Source organism: Sinocyclocheilus anshuiensis, unplaced genomic scaffold (genome assembly GCF_001515605.1).
Source record: "Sinocyclocheilus anshuiensis isolate Anshui unplaced genomic scaffold, SAMN03320099.WGS_v1.1 scaffold544, whole genome shotgun sequence".
Classification (NCBI taxonomy): domain Eukaryota; kingdom Metazoa; phylum Chordata; class Actinopteri; order Cypriniformes; family Cyprinidae; genus Sinocyclocheilus; species Sinocyclocheilus anshuiensis.
Window position 1 is genome coordinate 1,691,926 of NW_015555763.1, and position 21,790 is coordinate 1,713,715.

Sequence of the window (21,790 nt, forward strand, 5' to 3'; positions counted from 1 at the left end):
ACACTCGGTCCTGGGGGGCCGGTGTCCTGCAGAGTTTAGCTCCAACCCTAATCAAACACACCTGAAGCAGCTAATCAAGGTCTTACTAGGCATACTAGAAACTTCCAAGCAGTTGTGTTGAGGCAAGCTGGAGCTAAACTCTGCAGGACACCGGCCCTCCAGGACCGAGTTTGGGCACCCCTGATTTAAAGGATTTGAAATAAATACGTTTTGAACACAGTTTCTAAAATATGTTAGATCTTGCATTACCACAAAAATGTAAGCCTATATTCATCATAAAATTGCCTTGACATTTTAAGACTTTATTAGTTTACATGACTTTTTCAGGTCTAGAAATAACACTTTTAAATGTCATCTTGAGGCCCCCTGGACTCGCTGATGCCCCCTAGTGGGCCCCCTGGTTGAGAACCTTTGAATGTACGGCTACGTTTTTATAATGAGGGTGGTTATTTTGTCATTTTATGTGTCCACATTCAGTTTGTTGCAGTTATGATTCAGCTGATTAAACATACCTGAATTTACAATAAACACCTCTATAAATCTATGTACATTGCTTGGCTAAAAACATTTTGCGTGTTTTCATAATTTATTAAAATCAGCTCAGTTTCATGTCTTGATAAAACTGTCAATCAAAATTTCTGCTATTAAACTTTCTTTTTATTCATTAAATAACTCTTTAATACACTTTAAATGCTCTTCCTAGCAGTTACTGGCTCGATAACAACTCCGACCGATTCAGTGCTACTGGCGAACGACCGGTTCTCGGTTCATTAAAAAGATCCTATTCAAAAGAAAGATTCGTTCACGAATCGGACATCTCTAGTGCGCTGAGCGGCACAACTGGTGACACAAAGGGTCTGTCTCTCCAGAGCGCGGGTTCCTAAAACTCATCTGGAGGAGGTAACCTGTTTAGACCATAAATATGTCACATAACTAACAGAGCGTGATTCAGTCGATTTGTTCAGTTTGATTTAATAGTCCAATTGAAGAGAGAGGCGCATTAGGGCAACGATGGAGCTGGAGCTATCAACAGATGTGGAGGAACTATCTGAAACCAGCGAAACTCAAGATATTGATACGGATGAACTGCTGGAGTTAAATCAGTTCGACGGGCTCCCTTTTTCTTAAAGATATTACAAACTATTAAGCGAAAGAAAAGGTCTGCCTGTGTGGGGAGCGAAATGCGAGTTTATGGACAGTTTGATGAGCAGCCAGGTTGTGATAGTTACTGGCACAGCTAAAACAGGACAAAGCACTCAGGTGAGTTAATATTAATATTTTATTTGGTATTTCAAACCTCATTGCATATTCAGGATAAATAGGGCTGAATTTTGAACAGAACGTAAGTTACTATTAGATTGAATTTAATGTGAACATAATATTGCATTACGTTGCTTCATCTATTATGCAAAAGATCATATAATATGGGGTAGATGCAACGTAGTCATTACTGCTAGTTCATTTGTCACTGAAAGTATCAAAAGTATCTTATTTGTGAGTGTTTTATTTTTGAATAGCCTTACAGCATGTGGTTTTCTGTGTTAATCTTCATTTAGATCCCTCAGTGGTGTGCAGAGTTTTGCCTGTCTGCGCAGTATCAGAATGGCATGGTAGTGTGTACTCAGATTCACCAGCAGAGCACTGTGGAACTGGCCCTCCGTGTGGCCGACGAGATGGACGTCAACATCGGCAATGAGGTTGGATACAACATCCCACTTCAGACCTGCTGCTCCCCTGATACTGTACTGAGGTGTGTATATGATCCCTAGGCATGTTCAGTAATGTAAAGTTTGAACGGCATTATTTGGTCATTTTCCCTGGACTTTTTCTTCCATTCAATTCTGCAATCTGCCCCTCCCCACTTCATTGCCACCACACGTGCATCTCTTTTCAGGGGCGCCTGTCCTTCTAAACAATATAAAAGCTAACAAAAGGCTGAGGGTCTCCACGGCAGCTGCCGTGTTTCTGTACTGCCCATATGCTTCATCAGAGCTTTCAGAGCGGCAATAAGTCAGTCTGGCGAACAAAGAGCCAGAACTGTGATTTGAACAGCTGAGAAAGTCTGACTTAATGAAAACACTGACCTTAAGGAAAACACTGACAATTCCCAGAGTAAATTATCATCCAATCACGTCTGCTTGCCTTCAGTTAGCTTGTTATTTTTGTTTGTAGATGTATACAAGGATTTTGTATTGAATCGATGCTGATTTGCACTCTTAAAGAAGCCTGCAGTGACATCTGTTGCTTTGCAGATACTGCACAGATGATGTGTTGCTCTGGGAAATGATGTCGGACGCCCTCTTGGAGCAGTGTGGTGTGGTGGTCATTGATCAGGCCCAGGAATGCACCATCAGCACAGACCTTCTCCTCGGGCTGCTCAAAGACGTGCTCCTCACACGGCCAGAGCTCAGGCTGGTCATCCTCAGCACCCCTCACTCCGCAGAGAAACTGCTACGTCGCTATGGAAGTGTTCCTCAGATCTGTCTGGAAGGGCCACGGCCATGCGAGGTGGTGTACGGCAGTGGGAGAGGAGGTGTGAAGGATTACCTCTGCTCTGCTCTTAGTCTGGCTCTGGAGATACATCAGAATCAAAAGCATGGAGACATTGTGACATTTCTGGCAACTGAGCAAGTAAGAGACATTTCAACTTTAATAGGTGAACTAGAACTAAACTTTTGTAATTGTTTACATTTTGTTGACATTTTTAAAATATTTATTATTTACAAATCATTTTATTAATGAACAAATAAACGACATTCTTTACATATAAAATAATATAAGTAAACTATGTTATTTTTATAATTAGTATTTATTGTTAATATTATTTTTTATAAAGTAAATTATTTCATTTAATTTATTAATACATAAACAATATACAATTATTAATAAGTGGATATTTAATTATAATTAAATATATAATCTCCTGTTTGCTTTATGTGTGTAAACAGACATAAAGTACTCTCAGTACTTTACAGACCGAACAACTCACATCTAAAATTATATTATATATTACAGTATTTTATATAATATAATTTTAGTGTATTACATAGATGCTGATTTGCATGTTTGACAGCACTAATATATGTATATTTTATCTTTTAAATGTATAACAATTTAATTTCCATATTTATACATTTAATTATTTGATTTATTGAATTCATTAACCCATAAGAAAAAATCATTTATAATTATTTAAAAGTTGATCATTTCCTCTTAGGTGTAAACATACTTGAAGTACTCTCAGCTTTACAGACTGAAGGACTCATTCTCGGTTGTAGTTTTACAGTCTTAATCTGATGGGTTTTTTTTATTTATTTTTTTTATTACCATCTCAACCTCTGTGAGCCCAAGTAACGGACAGATCAATATTTTAATGGATGCTTAGTTTTATAACTAAATGTATGGTGACTATACGTGCCGTTTTTCCCGGACACTTCCTGGCCAGGATTTCTTTATTGCCTAAAATATCCAGACTTTGGCTTTGTTTGCACTGCGCAGAACGATCAGTGTATGACATCAAAGTACCGTGAGAGCTATAGAGAGGAGACTGAGACGGTTCCTTATGCTTTCGAATTGCTCTCGCAGTACTTTGATGTCATACACCGATCGGTCTGCGCAGAGCCGCTTCAAGTTGAACACACCTTACCTTCAGCAAGTATGAAAACAGGAAAACAAAGCCAAAACCTGGATATTTTAGGCAATATAGAAATCCTGGCCAGGATGTGTCCGGTAAAAAGAGCACGTATGTATGGTCACCCTCCATAAATGTCACCCTGCCTTCCTTCAAGGAATCTTGCATAGAACAGAAAACAGTCCCATTTCCATGGTAAAAGAAACTTCTCTTTCTCTTCTCGTTTTCAAGGAGATTGAATGTGCCCATGCCATTTTGCAGAGAGAGGGTGCCAATCTTGCATTGTCTCATGGTGAGCTGGTGCCTGTGTCTCTGTGCCCTGCGCAAGGAGACAGTCTCTCAGTGCTCTCTGAAGGGAGCAAGAGTAGGAGAGTCTTCCTCACCTGCAGCCCCAGTGAAGACTCGTTCTGGGCCGTTCACAGCATTCGCTTTGTGATTGATGCTGGAGTGCAAAAAAGATATGTATGTAATGATTTTGTTTTTATTTTAAACTTTACAGACTATTCTTTATTATGAGCTCTGTGTTATATGCTGTATACATTTTGATTGGTGGGCATGAAGCAGTGTTGTTTTATTGTGACAGGTGTACAATCCTAGAATCAGGGCCAATTCCATTGTTATTCGACCAATCAGCAAGAGCCAAGCTGAGAGCCGCAAACAACTTGCAGGCCCAACAGGTGAGCACTTTTTGCTTTCTAAGATACAAAAATAAAGACATAATTCATTTTAATACATCTTAAAATAAATTACAAAAATAATTACACACATTGCCGTTCAAAGGTTTGGGGTCAGATTTTTTTTCTTGAAAGAAATTAATACTTTTATTCAGCTAAGACACATTAAATTGATCAAAAATGTCAGAAAAGACATTCATAATATTACAAAAAATTCTATTTCAAATAAATTATGTTCTTTTGAACTTTCAGTTCATCAAAGAAAAAACATGTATCATGTTTTTCTACAAAAAAATATTAAGCAACACAACTGTTTTCAACATTGATAATAATTGGAAATGTTTCTTGAGCAGCAAATCAGCATATTAGAGTGATTCTGAAGGATCATGTGACACTGAAGACTGGAGTAATGATGCTGAAAATTCAGCTTTCCCATCACATGAATAAATAACATTTTATAACATATTAAAATTGCAATAATATTTCACAATATTATTCATTTTACAGAATTTTTGACCAAATAAATGCAGTCTTGGTGAACATAATCAAAAACATTTAAAAAGTCTTACCAACCCCAAATTATTGAATGGTTTGTTTACTTGAAATAAAAGTGTTTCTTAATTTTTGCCATGCATTGAATCATGTGCCTGAAATGTTTTATTTCTGCAGGCAAATGTTTCTGTTTGTATCAAGAGGACACGCCACTTCCTGCTAATATATACATGCATGTGTGTGTGTATTTATATATACATAATAAATATATACAGTACACACATATATTTTGTAAACAAAAACTTTTATTTTGGATGATATTAATCGTTTGACAGCACTAATATATGTATATTTTATCTTTTAAATGTATAACAATTTAATTTCCATATTTATACATTTAATTATTTGATTTATTGAATTCATTAACCCATAAGAAAAAATCATTTATAATTATTTAAAAGTTGATCATTTCCTCTTAGGTGTAAACATACTTGAAGTACTCTCAGCTTTACAGACTGAAGGACTCATTCTCGGTTGTAGTTTTACAGTCTTAATCTGATGGGTTTTTTTTATTTATTTTTTTTATTACCATCTCAACCTCTGTGAGCCCAAGTAACGGACAGATCAATATTTTAATGGATGCTTAGTTTTATAACTAAATGTATGGTGACTATACGTGCCGTTTTTCCCGGACACTTCCTGGCCAGGATTTCTTTATTGCCTAAAATATCCAGACTTTGGCTTTGTTTGCACTGCGCAGAACGATCAGTGTATGACATCAAAGTACCGTGAGAGCTATAGAGAGGAGACTGAGACGGTTCCTTATGCTTTCGAATTGCTCTCGCAGTACTTTGATGTCATACACCGATCGGTCTGCGCAGAGCCGCTTCAAGTTGAACACACCTTACCTTCAGCAAGTATGAAAACAGGAAAACAAAGCCAAAACCTGGATATTTTAGGCAATATAGAAATCCTGGCCAGGATGTGTCCGGTAAAAAGAGCACGTATGTATGGTCACCCTCCATAAATGTCACCCTGCCTTCCTTCAAGGAATCTTGCATAGAACAGAAAACAGTCCCATTTCCATGGTAAAAGAAACTTCTCTTTCTCTTCTCGTTTTCAAGGAGATTGAATGTGCCCATGCCATTTTGCAGAGAGAGGGTGCCAATCTTGCATTGTCTCATGGTGAGCTGGTGCCTGTGTCTCTGTGCCCTGCGCAAGGAGACAGTCTCTCAGTGCTCTCTGAAGGGAGCAAGAGTAGGAGAGTCTTCCTCACCTGCAGCCCCAGTGAAGACTCGTTCTGGGCCGTTCACAGCATTCGCTTTGTGATTGATGCTGGAGTGCAAAAAAGATATGTATGTAATGATTTTGTTTTTATTTTAAACTTTACAGACTATTCTTTATTATGAGCTCTGTGTTATATGCTGTATACATTTTGATTGGTGGGCATGAAGCAGTGTTGTTTTATTGTGACAGGTGTACAATCCTAGAATCAGGGCCAATTCCATTGTTATTCGACCAATCAGCAAGAGCCAAGCTGAGAGCCGCAAACAACTTGCAGGCCCAACAGGTGAGCACTTTTTGCTTTCTAAGATACAAAAATAAAGACATAATTCATTTTAATACATCTTAAAATAAATTACAAAAATAATTACACACATTGCCGTTCAAAGGTTTGGGGTCAGATTTTTTTTCTTGAAAGAAATTAATACTTTTATTCAGCTAAGACACATTAAATTGATCAAAAATGTCAGAAAAGACATTCATAATATTACAAAAAATTCTATTTCAAATAAATTATGTTCTTTTGAACTTTCAGTTCATCAAAGAAAAAACATGTATCATGTTTTTCTACAAAAAAATATTAAGCAACACAACTGTTTTCAACATTGATAATAATTGGAAATGTTTCTTGAGCAGCAAATCAGCATATTAGAGTGATTCTGAAGGATCATGTGACACTGAAGACTGGAGTAATGATGCTGAAAATTCAGCTTTCCCATCACATGAATAAATAACATTTTATAACATATTAAAATTGCAATAATATTTCACAATATTATTAATTTTACAGAATTTTTTACCAAATAAATGCAGTCTTGGTGAACATAATCAAAAACATTTAAAAAGTCTTACCAACCCCAAATTATTGAACGGTTTGTTTACTTGAAATAAAAGTGTTTCTTAATTTTTGCCATGCATTGAATCATGTGCCTGAAATGTTTTATTTCTGCAGGCAAATGTTTCTGTTTGTATCAAGAGGACACGCCACTTCCTGCTGAGAACATCCCTCATATTCTTGAGTCTGACATCACTTCCACCGTGCTCTTCCTGAAGCGCATGGAAATTGCAGGCCTGAGCCACTGTGACTTCATTGACAGACCGGGTGAGATACAATTCTTATACAGTTTATCAAATCTCTATAAATTTCAATAAGGTATCTTAAAACTTAGCACTATATTAACATATTAACAGATATACAGTTACTAGGTGGTTTCTTCCAAATCAAAAGAATTCACTTACAAGTCTCTAGATATGGCTCTGGGCCTGCCATCAATGTAAATTTTAATAATTTTTTGCTCCACTATTGAAATATTGTGTAATATGTGTAGCTACACTGATTTTAAACAGTGAATGTATGCATAATTTTCACATATAATCACTTTAAATTATTCATACACTTCATTTGTAGAATAACTCATACGAATCTAAGCAGTGCATCTGAACACAAACAAGTTGTTCATCATCCACTGTTTACAACAGCCAAGCAAAGCTGGGATCAGCCAGGTTCTCTTGGCTCACAGTAAGGGTGCAGATGGGCCTGTCCTGCTCACTGCTGGTATTAAGAGGTGGTGAGCCGTGCGTTTAGCTGAGCCGACAGCACAATGACTGGGTTCATTGTTCCAGAGATAACCTGCTTCCATAAAACGCACCCGTCAGATGAGCAGCATCATTAGTGGAGCTACGACAACAGCATTTCTGTGAAAACAACATGGTGTGATGAACTAGATGAACTTGATTATCTCATGATGCAAATATGTGAGGTGCTTTTGTTATGATGCCACAAATTAGTGAGAGTTTATTGTCAAACTAATAGGCATTTCTATAGGAAAAATGCATTACAGATAACAGTTGATAACCCTTATTCCCACAATAATACTTGCTCTAAGCAGTGCATCTGAACACAAACAAGTTGTTCACCATCCACTGTTTACAACAGCCAAGCAAAGCTGGGATCAGCCAGGTTCTCTTGGCTCACATTAAGGGTGCAGATGGGCCTGTCCTGCTCACTGCTGGTATTAAGAGGTGGTGAGCCGTGCGTTTAGCTGAGCCGACAGCACAATGACTGGGTTCATTGTTCCAGAGATAACCTGCTTCCATAAAACGCACCCGTCAGATGAGCAGCATCATTAGTGGAGCTACGACAACAGCATTTCTGTGAAAACAACATGGTGTGATGAACTAGATGAACTTGATTATCTCATGATGCAAATATGTGAGGTGCTTTTGTTATGATGCCACAAATTAGTGAGAGTTTATTGTCAAACTAATAGGCATTTCTATAGGAAAAATGCATTACAGATAACAGTTGATAACCCTTATTCCCACAATAATACTTGCTCAGGTGTTTTTTTAGTTAACTATAGTTTTACTTAAAAATTAGGACCCATACTTTTTACAGACTACTCTTTTGTTCTTATTTTATTGAAATGAACTAGACTGCGACTGCAGTCACTCACTTCATTCATTTTAACGAGCTGATTAATTTTATTTAGGTCAGTTCAGTGTAGTATAGTATTAGTATTATTTATATACTATTAGTATTTATGAATATAAATATTGAATACACTTTTATTTTGTATATTTTTGGGTTTCATTTTAACTTTTGTTTAAGTTTTAGTAATGTTGGTATGTGCTTTTGTATGTGCTATGTGCTTTTTTAATAATTCTATTTAGCTTTATAGTGCTTAAACCAAAAATTATTTTATTTCAGTTAGTTGCCAAGGCAGCATTTCTCATTTTAGTTTTTTAAGTTTAAGTTTGCCATCTAATATATATATGTATGTATATATATATATATATATATATATACTATTATATTTTATTTCAGCTTTATTTGAATGACAAAAAATTCTAATAGTTTTAAGTTTAGTTTACAATAACAAAACTGGGTTTAATTAATTAATTAATTTTTTTATTTAATCAACTTAAAACTATTTGGCATTTGTTTAGAATAGATTAATGGCACGCTTGAAAACTGATTAATATTTTGAAATATATTCAATATTTTACTCACTCTACCATAGATCCAGAGGGGCTCATGCAAGCTTTATATATTTTATTTCAGCTTTATTTGAATGACAAAAAATTCTAATAGTTTTAAGTTTAGTTTACAATAACAAAACTGGGTTTAATTAATTAATTAATTTTTTTATTTAATCAACTTAAAACTATTTGGCATTTGTTTAGAATAGATTAATGGCACGCTTGAAAACTGATTAATATTTTGAAATATATTCAATATTTTACTCACTCTACCATAGATCCAGAGGGGCTCATGCAAGCTTTAGAGGAACTTGACTATCTTGCTGCTTTGGATGATGACGGAAATCTGTCCGAGATTGGAATTATCATGTCAGAGTTTCCTCTCGAGCCACAGATGGCTAAGACTTTGCTTGCGTCTTGCGAATTTGACTGTGTGAGTGAAGTGCTGACCATCGCTGCCATGCTAACAGGTAATCCTGTCTGAGTACAATCCACTCAACAGGTGTATCACCATGTGTCTGCATTTCCAATATATCTGTGCTCCATTCAGTTATATTTGGAACTCATGTCAAATCTCTGAAGTTGTACCTTCAATTTAAAATTTTTTAGATAAATCAACCTCTAATGATACATTCAGTCACTCCTCCAACTTTTATTATGATAAATATTAAATTAAAAAACTAAATATTTTTTATTATTATTATTATTATTATTATTATTTACAAATATATTTATGATTGATAATAAAGCTTTTAATTGCTCTTTGTCTTTGTAATTTAGCTCCAAGCAGTTTCGTTACACCCCCAGTGGAACTGAGACAGAAGGCCTTACTGTGTCATAAGAGGTTCCAGCATGCAGAGGGAGACCACTTCACCCTTATTAACATCTTTAATGCATACAAATATGCTAAGGAAGGGTCATGTGAGTTATTTTTGTGCATTAAAGCAATTAAATGAAGCCACATAAGTCTATAATTCATATGCATATCCATTAACAGCCATTATTGTGAATTAAACAGGACAGTAAACAGTAGCTGACTGACAAAATCTATCCATTCTAATATATAAAGTGTTAAATTCACATTCACATTTGTATTTTAGACTCTAACGTGGAACGATGGTGTGAAGACCATTTCCTCAGTCTGTCTGCTCTTCAGACAGCAGATGCGATACGCTCTGAGCTAACAGAAATCCTGAAACGACTAGAGCTGCCAGTGTCCTTACCTGCCTTTGGCTCTAAAAGCAACAGCTTGAACATCAAACATGCCCTACTAGCTGGCTTCTTCATGCAGGTATAGATATATAGAAATTATATACATAATAAAACACTTTGGTAATATATCAGGGCCTTTCGCACCGCTTTAGTTCCAGAACTAAATGTACAGTACTAAAGTACTGGGCGATTTTGCAAGAACTATTTCCCAGGACCAATTTAAGGGTTGCATTCGCACCGACAGTGTGTACTAAGAAGTGATGTAAGCCGGTCGACAGCGATGTCATTTTTTTAGTTCTGGTACTATGAAAAGGTTCCTGCGGTGCGAAAGGCCCTGTTGTGCTAGTTCTCTTTCAAATTATTGCATTGGGACAGTAAGGTCTGTGATGAAGGCAGATTAGCAAATGGCACAGTGTTTTACATATTTAAGTGTGTTCAGTGTCTAAAATACTGCCCGTGTGCTGCTCTAATGCATTTTACGTTGTTTAATCTCTGTGGGGTTTTCCAGGTGGCGAGGGACATTGACGGGTCAGGGAATTACTTCATGCTGACCCATAAACGTGGCTCAGATCCACCCACTGTCTGGCTACGGAACCGAGATGCACAAGAAGAACTTGCCGGAATGGGTTCTGTACCATGAGCACACGCTGTCAAGAGAACAACTGTATCAGAACCGTCTCTCAGATCTCAGCACATGAGTAAGTACTGGATCATCTGCTTTGTTTCAGAACTAATACAGCTGGAGCTCATTATTCATTATTCTGCTCTGTTCATTAAGCTATAATGATTCCAAAAGACAAAAGCTCAATACTGACTGAACATATACAGTACGTGGCAGTAGTTTATCTGCTTATGATAGAGCAAATGTATCTCATGAGAAAACATAACTATTTTATGAGGTGCCGATTTCATATCAATTTGTACGAAAGCATGCAATTTTTAGAATAAAAATAAGCAAGATGGTCCACCCCTAAACCTAACCATCAGTGGGGAGTAAGCAGATTGAACAAAAACGTACGAATGTGATCATATGAATTCATAAGAATTAGCCACTTCTTCACCACAATGTAAGACAGTGATGAATTGCCAAAAGAGACAAGAGAACTTCAGAATTCTCTTAATTAATCTTATTAATCATGTCACATTGTTTTGCTAGAGGTTTTTAAATGCATTGTTTAGAATTACAAATTTATTAGTACTGCTGTGTAGTAGTTAATGAATAAACTGTCGTTGACTTTATGGTGTCTAAAATGTGCTTTTTTAACTGTAGCTACTAGTTAGCATTTTCAAGTAATATATAAAAAATGCAGTGTGGTTTAGCCATGTGCATCATAGTATCATTAGACATTAATTTCCTTTTTGCATTGATTATGCTTCCCATTGGCTAGTGAATAGTTTTTTTTAAATAATTATTATATATGTATTTATTTTCAAGGTATTTGTTCAGCTAATATAATATTTTGATTTCATATTAATCCCACATTCACTGTGATATTTTACATAAAATAAGACGTTTAAAAATGTATTTAACTTTTTGTAAGTGGTAGTTCTTTTTTGCCAAGTGTCTCAAACTTCTTATTCATACTGAATAAAGTCCAAAAATGTTCTGAAATTATATAGGACTTAATTCGTCATATCTGTTAAAACTGTTACATAGTGAATACTTGCCAAATATCACTGCAACTTTAGATACTATTACGGTAATATTCATTAATGTTTCACATCAAACCGTAAACATCAAGGGTGTCATTTTAAAACATAAGCAGAAAATGGTGACTGTTTTTATTTAGACGCTTCCTGTGGTCACACGTTTTATGACGATGTTGATAATTGATGTATGATATAAATTTACATTTGATTGAATAAAAGCAACATTGTGTTAAGTTTTTTATCACTGTTTTGATGTTTTTATGGATTATTTAATGTTTAGTGTGTTGTTGCAGACTTGCAGTGTATCGTCACACAACTGTTCAAACTACAGATCCAGTTCACTCATATTATGACAGATGGCAGAAGCAGATTGTAAACAAAGTTTTTGATTGGCCAAACGAAAGCCTACGTCGTCCACAACGCTTGGCAGACGACGCGTCTCGTACGAGTGATCTAGTTTTTTTGTTGCGTCGCTGTTTGCAACAAATGCGGTATTAAATCTAATAAGATAAAAAGACTACGGATGTAGTTTGTTTTTGCGTGTTCTTTTTTCCTAAAATGTCTATTTTATCATGTTATTTTAGATTATCAGCTACTCAAATAGTTTGTCAGCGCTAGGCATGTGGAAATTGGCATATTTCAGAAGGATGCCGTGAAAATGTTTCATCTGAGAGATGGGCACAGCAAAAAGCAGGATGAAAAAAGTCGCACCAGTAACCGAGGACAACGTCTGTAGCCGCGGCATTCACCGGGGTGAAAGTCAGCTGTTTGGTCCCTCAAACACCAAAACCTCAGATCGGCGCCTGACAATCAGAAGGAGAGCCCAGGCAGACTGTAACAGTGAGGGGCAGGACTCTTGAGTTTTCAGCCGACGATCTCGCGGTGGAAGTGGACAGAATCCTCGCTGAGTGTGTCAGCAGCACTGATATGTCACTGAACAGGACTTCTTATAAGATGCCAATGTTTGGATCGAACTCTTTAGGGCTTTACTATGCCAAAGGCCAAGACAGCAACAACGTCTACAGTGGCAGTACACGTGACAACAATTAAATTAACACAGTGAACAAACCAACCTCCAATCATGAAAAGGTAGGACTGCTGTTAATTTTTAAAGTTCCATTAAAATGCTAAGGCCTCACCTTTTTCCATTTGGCCAGTGACAATGGCAACTAATCAATGATACATTATTAATAGAAACTATTAAAGCCATTAAGTAATGAATCCCTATCCAGTGAGGGGCAGGACTCTGAGTTTTCAGCCGACGATCTCGCGGTGGAAGTGGACAGAATCCTTGCTGAGTGTGTCAGCAGCACTGATATGTCACTGAACAGGACTTCTTATAAGATGCCAATGTTTGGATCGAACTCTTTAGGGCTTTACTATGCCAAAGGCCAAGACAGCAACAACGTCTACAGTGGCAGTACACGTGACAACAATTAAATTAACACAGTGAACAAACCAACCTCCAATCATGAAAAGGTAGGACTGCTGTTCATTTTTAAAGTTCCATTAAAATGCTAAGGCCTCACCTTTTTCCATTTGGCCAGTGACAATGGCAACTAATCAATGATACATTATTAATAGAAACTATTAAAGCCATTAAGTAATGAATCCCTATCTTTCCTGGCTTTCTGAACAGGTCAGGCCTCCACAGGACCTGCTGAGCTGTGCCAACATAGAGAACACAGCAACAGCTTCGTAAGTGTATTCCATCAATTATTGATCTGAACTTAGTGACACACATCATTTTCAATGAAAGAAGTTAGGTTGTGTCCAGTGCCATGCTTGAGAGTACTGGTCTGTAATGTTAAAATGTTAATAATGATTAAAAAGAAAAAGAAATATTTATTTATTTTACTTGTATATTTTACAACACATTTTATCATTTGATGACTTCAGATGTCTACTGAAAATGAAAACCCTCTGTATAAACTGAAATCTTCTCTTTTTATTTTTAGAGGTTAATAAAATAAAAATAAATCATGATGTGGTAAACACTTTACAATAGTGTCCCATTAGTTAATGTTAGTTAATGCATTAACTAATACTACCTCACAATGAGCAACACATTTGTTACAGAATTTTAAAATCTTTGTTAACGTTAGTTAATAAAAACACAAATATTCACTGTTAATTCATGTTAGCTCGGGTCCATTCAATAATATTAACAGACACAACTTTTGATTTTAATAATTTATTTTTGAATTAACATTAACTAAGATTAAGAAATGCTTTAGAAGTATTTTTTTATTGTTAATTCATTTTAACTAATGTAGTTAATGTTAACAAATGGAAGCTTATTGTAAAGAGTTACCAATGTATTTTACCTGTATATTTTACAATAATTTTTATAATTTTATGATTTTAGATGTCTATTGAAAAGCAAAATCCCTGTATTAACCATAAAAATCTTTTTTTTTTTTATTAATCAGGGGTTCTGGAATTGGTGGTGGTTCATCTGTGGCCTTGCCTATCATGTATGATGCTTCAGAAGATGATTTTAGATGTCTATTGAAAAGCAAAATCCCTGTATTAACCATAAAAAAACAAAAAAATTTCTGGAATTGGTGGTGGTTCATCTGTGGCCTTGCCTATCATGTATGATGCTTCAGAAGAGGACCTCATGAACACAATCGAGAGAGAGTTAGGTTAACAACCACGATGATCTTCTGAGACAACTAAAAGGGAATTGATGTATGAGAAGGATTATTGATAAATCACTACAAAGTATTAGGATCATTTTTATATTAATCACTGATGTTTTGGCATGAAATGTTTGATTTTAAGATATATATACAGGCCTACCTAAAGTGATTTCATTTCAGATTACCATGCTCTCAGGAAGGCTGCTAAAGAAGCCTGTAATTCTTTGAGAGACTGGATATGCCTTGTGGTTCAGGATGAAGTTTATTCAGTTTAAGTCATTATTCTAATAAAAAGGAAAGAAATAAAACATATACTTTGCTTTTGACATTTTTGAAGAATAATATTCTGTAAAGCAGCTTGCCTGAGAGAAAATCATATGGAGTGGATAATTTAGTTCCATTTCCTGACCACATTTCCAAAATCCTCCACTCGTCTAAGACAGGAATTCACATCAGCAGTTTTAGAGGCTCCATGGAGGCCCCCTAACTACCCTAAACTACCGTGATGTATGTTCACCAGATTGAATAACCTCCAAAATGCTGAATACAATTTATTTTGAGGCACAGTGAAAATCATGCAGAATCTGGTAATGTGTAGCTTTAATTAACATAATTTGGTTCATTTTAGATAGACCCTATTAGTAGCTATAACAACAGCATAAAAAAACTAAATTTAATGTGTGTTAAAAATATGTTTGTTTTGTCGACACCGAAAGCTGTCGTATTTTCTTTCTGACAGTTCAGTAGGATGGAGACGAACATCGGTATGAAGACATCCTGTAGTCTCCTTACTAGACTTGTCACTATGTTTAAAAATATTTGATGTTTATTCTTGTATTAGTGATAAGCTAATCGTCCAGCAGAACAAAGGTAAACACTTTGATAAAGGAAGAGCAGTTCAGTTTTGTAGGCTGTTTTGTCCTGTCAATATTAAAAAATAGATATATAATAATAATAATAATAAAGTTAAACAACCTGGCCTATCATAGCAGAAATTATATAGGAACATGGCGCGTTTAATTTTAAAATTGCCTTTTTACTCATTCGAGATAAAGAAAAAAGACATTAAGCTATTAACCACACAGTGTCGCTGTTGCTGCATTATTGGACAGTCGATTAAAGGCTCATGAGTGAGGAAAGTCGGTCAGTAAGGCAGGAGGCGGGGCACCGTTCTGAAAGCTGATTGGTCGCGCCTCCCACAACCACAGTTTGTCTTGTAATCTGATTGGTCCTCGTTTAAACTCAGTAGTCGAGAGTGCGCCACTGCTTATTTTCCATTAAAAACAGTAACAGTGGTCTGAGCAATAATTACATACATCCGGTCTCAATCTCTGAGGGAACATTAATAATATTGGAAAGAACACGATTTATTCTCTGCCTGCGGTAAGCAATAACTTTTTTTGTAATTTCACAATGTACTTTCCAAAACTTGTTTTTCCACATCGGAACTGCACGTGTTTGGCAAATAAATAGAGCTTTTCGTCTGGATTAAGGGCCTTATTACTGACACATAAAATACATAACTTACAAAAATACATATACATATTTAATTATATATATGTACACATATAATTATACCTTGTGAGAGAAGGAATTAATGACATCTTTTAAAACATGTCAACTGAAATGTCTTAGTAGCCTATGTGTCTTTATAATAAAGGAGTGATCTATTCTTCATTCAAGGGAGTTTCTTTTAAATTAATTTTGTACATTTTTTCTGAGGGTTGCTGGCAGTGAACAAAATGACTTGTGTCAACTTGCTGCTGATAAGGATTAGTGGTGATGCATGAGACAAAAGATCTAGTGCACTTGGACCTCACGAATCTGACAGGAAGTGGATGCATCATGGGTGTGTCAGCAATGTGAGAGTGGAAGTTCTGTTACTGCCAAGAGCAGCGAGAAGCAGAACTGAACTACAGCCAGAACACTCCATCCCAAAACCACATAGGAGTTGGTGAATTTTACTTTTGCCACAGATTCGTTTTTTACTTTTTCAATTTCAGCTCTTTAGTGCTTAAACAAAATGACAAAAACTCACTTAATCTTCATAGTTTAATTTAAAAAAAAAGAGTATTAAATAAAAGTAGTATATGATAATCACAGTGTAGATTAATTATCCACATATACATTTTTACATATTTTCCTTTTTCTAATTTTGTGTAGTTTAGCATACATTCCCACTAGATATGTACATATAAATGTATACAAAAAAAAATAAAAAGGAAGAAATTAAGACAAACATAGTACAAAGACTTTGGCAAAAGAGTGCATTAATCTTTTACACAATAGGAAACAAAATGTTCAATTGCAGAGTGTGAAATATGTGCAGCAAAGACTGGAGTCCAGTGCATAATCACGTTTTTGCCCATGAGAGAATCAGCAGCCTTGCCCTCATAAAGTGAGTCCCTGCATAACATCAGTGAGAGTTCAGACTTTAGTCTCAAAGAAAGTCAGTTCGAGGCTGGCAGCAACATGCTGACCGGTAGTGCTGTGCTAATGGGCAAGGCCTTGGTTGCGGTGATCTTGTTGAGGTTCCGCACCTCTGTTTGCCAGGATGGAATCTTCTTGGTGGTCATGTGTCGTCGTGCATGCTTGGTGAGGTGGTCACTTCGCATAAACCGTCGGTCACACACCGGACAGACAAACTTCTTCTCGCCCGTGTGTGTTCGACGATGCCGGGAGAGCTCGTCAGATCGAGCAAATTTCTTATCGCATCCTTCCCAGTTGCAGCTAAAAGGTTTCTCTCCTGGAAGACAGAAGACTTGTTAGATGACCAACTTGACCTAGACATTAGAGGTTGAGACTACATACTGAACATTATTTACCTGTGTGGGTTCTGAGATGCGCCTTGAGGTGAGAACTTTTAAAATAGGTTTTCCGACAGCCTGGGAAATTGCAGACATAGTTGCGCCTGCGGGAAAAGTCGACCTGTGTAGCGCTGCTCTGTCCCGAGGGCACGTATACAGGTGCGGGAGCCAGAGGCAGGAGCTTGGTGTTGCCTAGGGTCATAACAGTCTGTTGGCACTGTGGAGCCGAAGAAACTGGTGACTGCGGCATTACGAACATCACCGTCCCCTGAGGCACTGGAGAGCCCATCAGGAGCTGCTGTGGTAAGATAGACTTCACCCCAGGGCTGGGATTCTGAATAAACGTGGCTGAGATGACTCCAGGTTGGGCCACCGGGAACATTTGGCATATGATTGGCGGACTGGAGGTTGGGGGCGGCGACTGAGCAGATGATGTAATGGAGGGCTTATCAGCCTTAGAAGGACGTCTGCTGATGTTTTGGCACATGCCTCCTGTAGGGGCGTCGGTCTCGGGTTGGTGGGATAAGGTGGGTGATGAAGGAACTTTCTCAGTCTTTTGTGGGTGGACAGCTTGTGGAATGTTCTGATATAAGGAGCTGTCGGCTGTGTGGCGTATTACGCTGGTTGCCATGGCTCTGCAATGTGGGGGGGTGTTTTTTTCTGTGGGGTTCCCAGAAAAGGGCATCTGAGTGATGGAGGTCATGGTAGGGCATGCAGATCTCAGACTCGGGAGGCTGGGACAGGGCCGGGCCAGCGGGGAAGGCGGGGCTGGCACTGATGTGGTGTTGGAGGTGTCAGTAAAGTTGGGGCTGTGTGGTGGGGTCATGCACTGCAAGGAGAGAAGGCAATTGGAGTTAAGAGGTGCACAATATATTGGTACCATATCGTCAACAGCCGATATTAGAGATTTTTTTTATTTAGCAGTATCAATATTCAATATATAAAGACCAATATTGTATTTTATTTTATTGTGCATGCAATTAATTACTTTTTTCTTTGCATTTTTATATATATTTTGCGGTCATCTTAACACACATAAAGTTCATCTTTAAAAACACTAATAATTTAATACTATTGTTAAATATAATCTTTTTAGGGATGCACCAATATTAAAATGGCCAATAATGGTAAGCTGATTTTTATTTTTATGTTACAGCCGACAACCGATAAATGGCAGATATTAAAATTGTAAAAGTAATAAATACAAAATAAAACACTAAAAACTAAAAACTACAATTTTAATTTACACATAAATATAAATATTATAATGTACAGTATGACAACATTTATTAATTTTGAGATTTGTATATTTAATTGTGCATGCTAATTTTCTGTTTATATTTAGATTACCTTAGATTAACTTAAAAGTTAAGCTTTCAAAATAAATTAGCAAATCTCAAAATTAATATAAATTTTTAATACTGTACATTATAATGTTTTGATGTCTAAATTCACATACATTTGGTTTTAGTATTTTATCTTTAATTTAATTTACTTTTTTATTTTTTAAGTATAAAAATATCGGCTATTTATCTGTTATACACCATAATTATCGGCTTATCTGTCTCGGACATTTAAATTGACGCATCCCTAAAAAGCAAGCTCTTTGGCAAACAACTAAATCTCATTGTGGAATTTTATATGGATGACTGGCTTCTCTATTCAGTAATATCATAGCTGTACTATTTTGTCTGTTCATCTCTCAGCATCATTACAGCACGGGTGATTCGTGTAATCACAGTGAAGGAGCCTGTGCTGAAGTTCAGTTTGCAGATGTAGCTTATCTCAAGACTTCCACCTGTCCAGGGTGTCATAAAACCCTCCCAAAGTTTTCAGCAAACAAATCAGGTTCTGATAAGAGCTTTGTGCTACACCATGCGGCGCCAGAAGACTGTGAGGTTCCCCGGAGTGAATGTTGACAAATTAAACAGAGCTTGAAGTGTATATATTTTATCTTCTAGCAGATAATTCAAATTAAAGATGACTTACCAGTGAAGAGAGCGAGACAAAGTCCTTTGGGGTCTCCGGCGGTTCGGGGTGCAGGAGAGAATCGCAGGAGTCTGACGCTGGTGTGAGAGGGCGAGGTTTGAAGGCATTGGGTTTTGGAGACATCCGACTCCAGAAGCTCATATAGACCAGAGCTTCAGCAGCCTCAAGATCATTGTATTCCAGAACACTGCACGAAGAGTGCTCACTGTGCTTTTTCCCTTCCAGGAAATCCTCACAGACATCCATCCGAGCTCCCTGAGAAGAGCCACAAGAAGACAATAAAACTAATGTAACGTATTGCTTTACAGGTGAAAGTAAGCCCTCTGGTTGTTTTGACACATACAGCTCAGCTGCTGGGTGGATCTGAATGAGTCTGGCTCTGTTTTATCTATTCATGGATCCAGAACCAGTATGACAGTTTAACAGAGAAGCCCTTTTTAACCTCCATCACTAGACCGAAGTCCTTCCACTGCCAAATAAAGCCAAAACAATGACGTGCTCACAAGCTGGCCATGTGAAACAACTGTGAGCAAAACTCGAAACCCCCTGACAGACACGGCTCGACGGTGCCAGAGGCCAGAAAACCTTGACTAACGGCAAGCCCCTCCCATTCGCTGTTCTTCAGAAAAATAATACCATTAGCCAGCAGCATCCATGTGTTTTTTTTACAGCATGGTTAACAAGGTGACTTGACTTCTGTACAGCATGCATAGTAAGCAGTATGGTCATCTCAGCCTCAATGCTTTACATAATACAATACACTGGTGGGATATCCAGTGGGATCCAAAAGACAAATTCTCTTCTGCATTTTTCTAATTTTAAATGAGAATGCCAGATCAATGTGGTCTCAGAGGTTTGGACACCACTGAATACCAAATATTTAATGAATTTTACACTAGAATTCCACTTGCTGATGTCAACATAAATTAACAACAATGGAGACTATGAAAAAAAACGCATTAAAAGTAAAATGTATATATACACAGACAAGTATAAAAATATTAAGGCAAGACGAATAAAAATAAAAAGTTAAACAATGATTACTTGCTAGCAGACGTCAACTTGAGGGTTAACAGGAATAACGGTTTGTCTACTACAAAAGAGCCTTGTTGTTTATTATCACAGGGCAAGTCAAGTCGGAGGTGGTGACAGATGCATGTTTTCAGAACTTTATACATTTTAGATACATTGTAACATTTCGTGATGCTGATGAATAGTTACAATGTAAGTGAGAGTCGACGTCAAGCGTTTCAGTTCCATTTCCAGTTCAACACAATCAGCAATAACCCAGTGAATCATAAGCAGCTCGTTTCAAATAATAAAATAGCTTATATGACATAAAAATAAATATTGTATAATTAAATATTCCGATCTTACCCCACATAATTCTTCCATGTTAGAAAACTGACTTGTTGACATCTGCTCAAAACGTATGAAAAATAACTAAATGAAAAGTAGAGCAGAACAAAGACACGGAGCTGCTCCGCCCGTTCAGTGACGCGACTCACACCGGAATTCAGTTCGCCTTCACCAGCAGCTGAGTAAAACAAGCCCCAGAGAAAAAGAAAACAAAATTCACAACAGTCTGGCGGGTGGTAACACGCCACCAATGAAAAACAAATGTGTGTGAGACCTTGACCAATGGCGTGAAGGCCGACGCGTGATCAGTGCGTGATAGGCGGGCGATTGGAGGAGCAGGGGTGCGTGGCTGCCGGTGGGCGTGTGGAGGGAGTCAACAGTGTCACTGTAAACTCGCTGAACTGAGAGTCCGGAACTGGGCGAAAGGTCGAAGCCATTAGGAGCCGTATAATAGTGAAACATGTTTGTGTGTCTGGTCAGCTTAAACACGTAAGGGCTATACACACAGCACGAGGAGCCGAATTAGTAGCCTATAGCAGACACGAATGCATTTATGCTTACATCTAGTCGAATGTATTAATGGCATTAAATTAATACTTTTAATAGTGATTAATACTTAGGCAATACGTCGATGACGAATGAGGATGAGTGGATACTTTATGCGCCTTTAATACACCCAGTAATAATAATAATACATTTTCAAAAAATCACTGTAATTTTAAATAATGATAATATGTTTCAAACCCATGCATTTTTAAGGTTATTCTAAAAGGCAAACTATGTGCTATTTAAAATTTACAGGGGGTCATCTCTGTTTTATGGTTTTCTGTTACATGACAACAAAAATAGTTTCCTGCTCTTTTAGCATTTTAATGTATTTTTTTACGATCTCCAGTTTTCTTTTTTAATGTATTTTTGAACAACTTAATAAATCATTTCCAAAAATATAATTTACCCTTATAACATGATTGCACACGAATGTGAAAGTGAAAATGTGCAACGTGATCTCATGATAATTCGTATGTATTTTACGTAAAATGTGGTTCTATAAAACGTACATTTACT

The 21,790-nt window shown here is 36.8% G+C and overlaps 1 protein-coding gene, 1 long non-coding RNA gene and 1 pseudogene across 2 annotated transcripts; 2 read left to right on the forward strand and 1 right to left on the reverse strand.

The window, feature by feature from the left end:
• Nucleotides 1–823: 823 nt before the first annotated feature.
• On the forward strand, nt 824–10,977 carry LOC107674034 (putative pre-mRNA-splicing factor ATP-dependent RNA helicase DHX32; annotated as a pseudogene).
• A 2,217-nt stretch (nt 10,978–13,194) lies between these two features.
• Nucleotides 13,195–14,423, forward strand: LOC107674070 (uncharacterized). The gene is made up of 3 exons (XR_001632474.1): nt 13,195–13,404; nt 13,565–13,623; nt 14,358–14,423. It is a non-coding gene; the product is annotated as an uncharacterized LOC107674070 (long non-coding RNA).
• Nucleotides 14,424–16,608: 2,185 nt separating this feature from the next.
• On the reverse strand, nt 16,609–20,941 carry LOC107674069 (Krueppel-like factor 11). The gene is made up of 4 exons (XM_016467929.1): nt 20,744–20,941; nt 19,367–19,621; nt 17,396–18,206; nt 16,609–17,316 (listed from the first exon to the last, which is right to left on the reverse strand). The coding sequence occupies exons 1-4, from the start codon at nt 20,783–20,785 to the stop codon at nt 17,021–17,023; spliced, it is 1,404 nt and encodes a 467-aa protein (XP_016323415.1). The 5' UTR covers nt 20,786–20,941; the 3' UTR covers nt 16,609–17,020.
• Between the last annotated feature and the right edge of the window lie 849 nt (nt 20,942–21,790).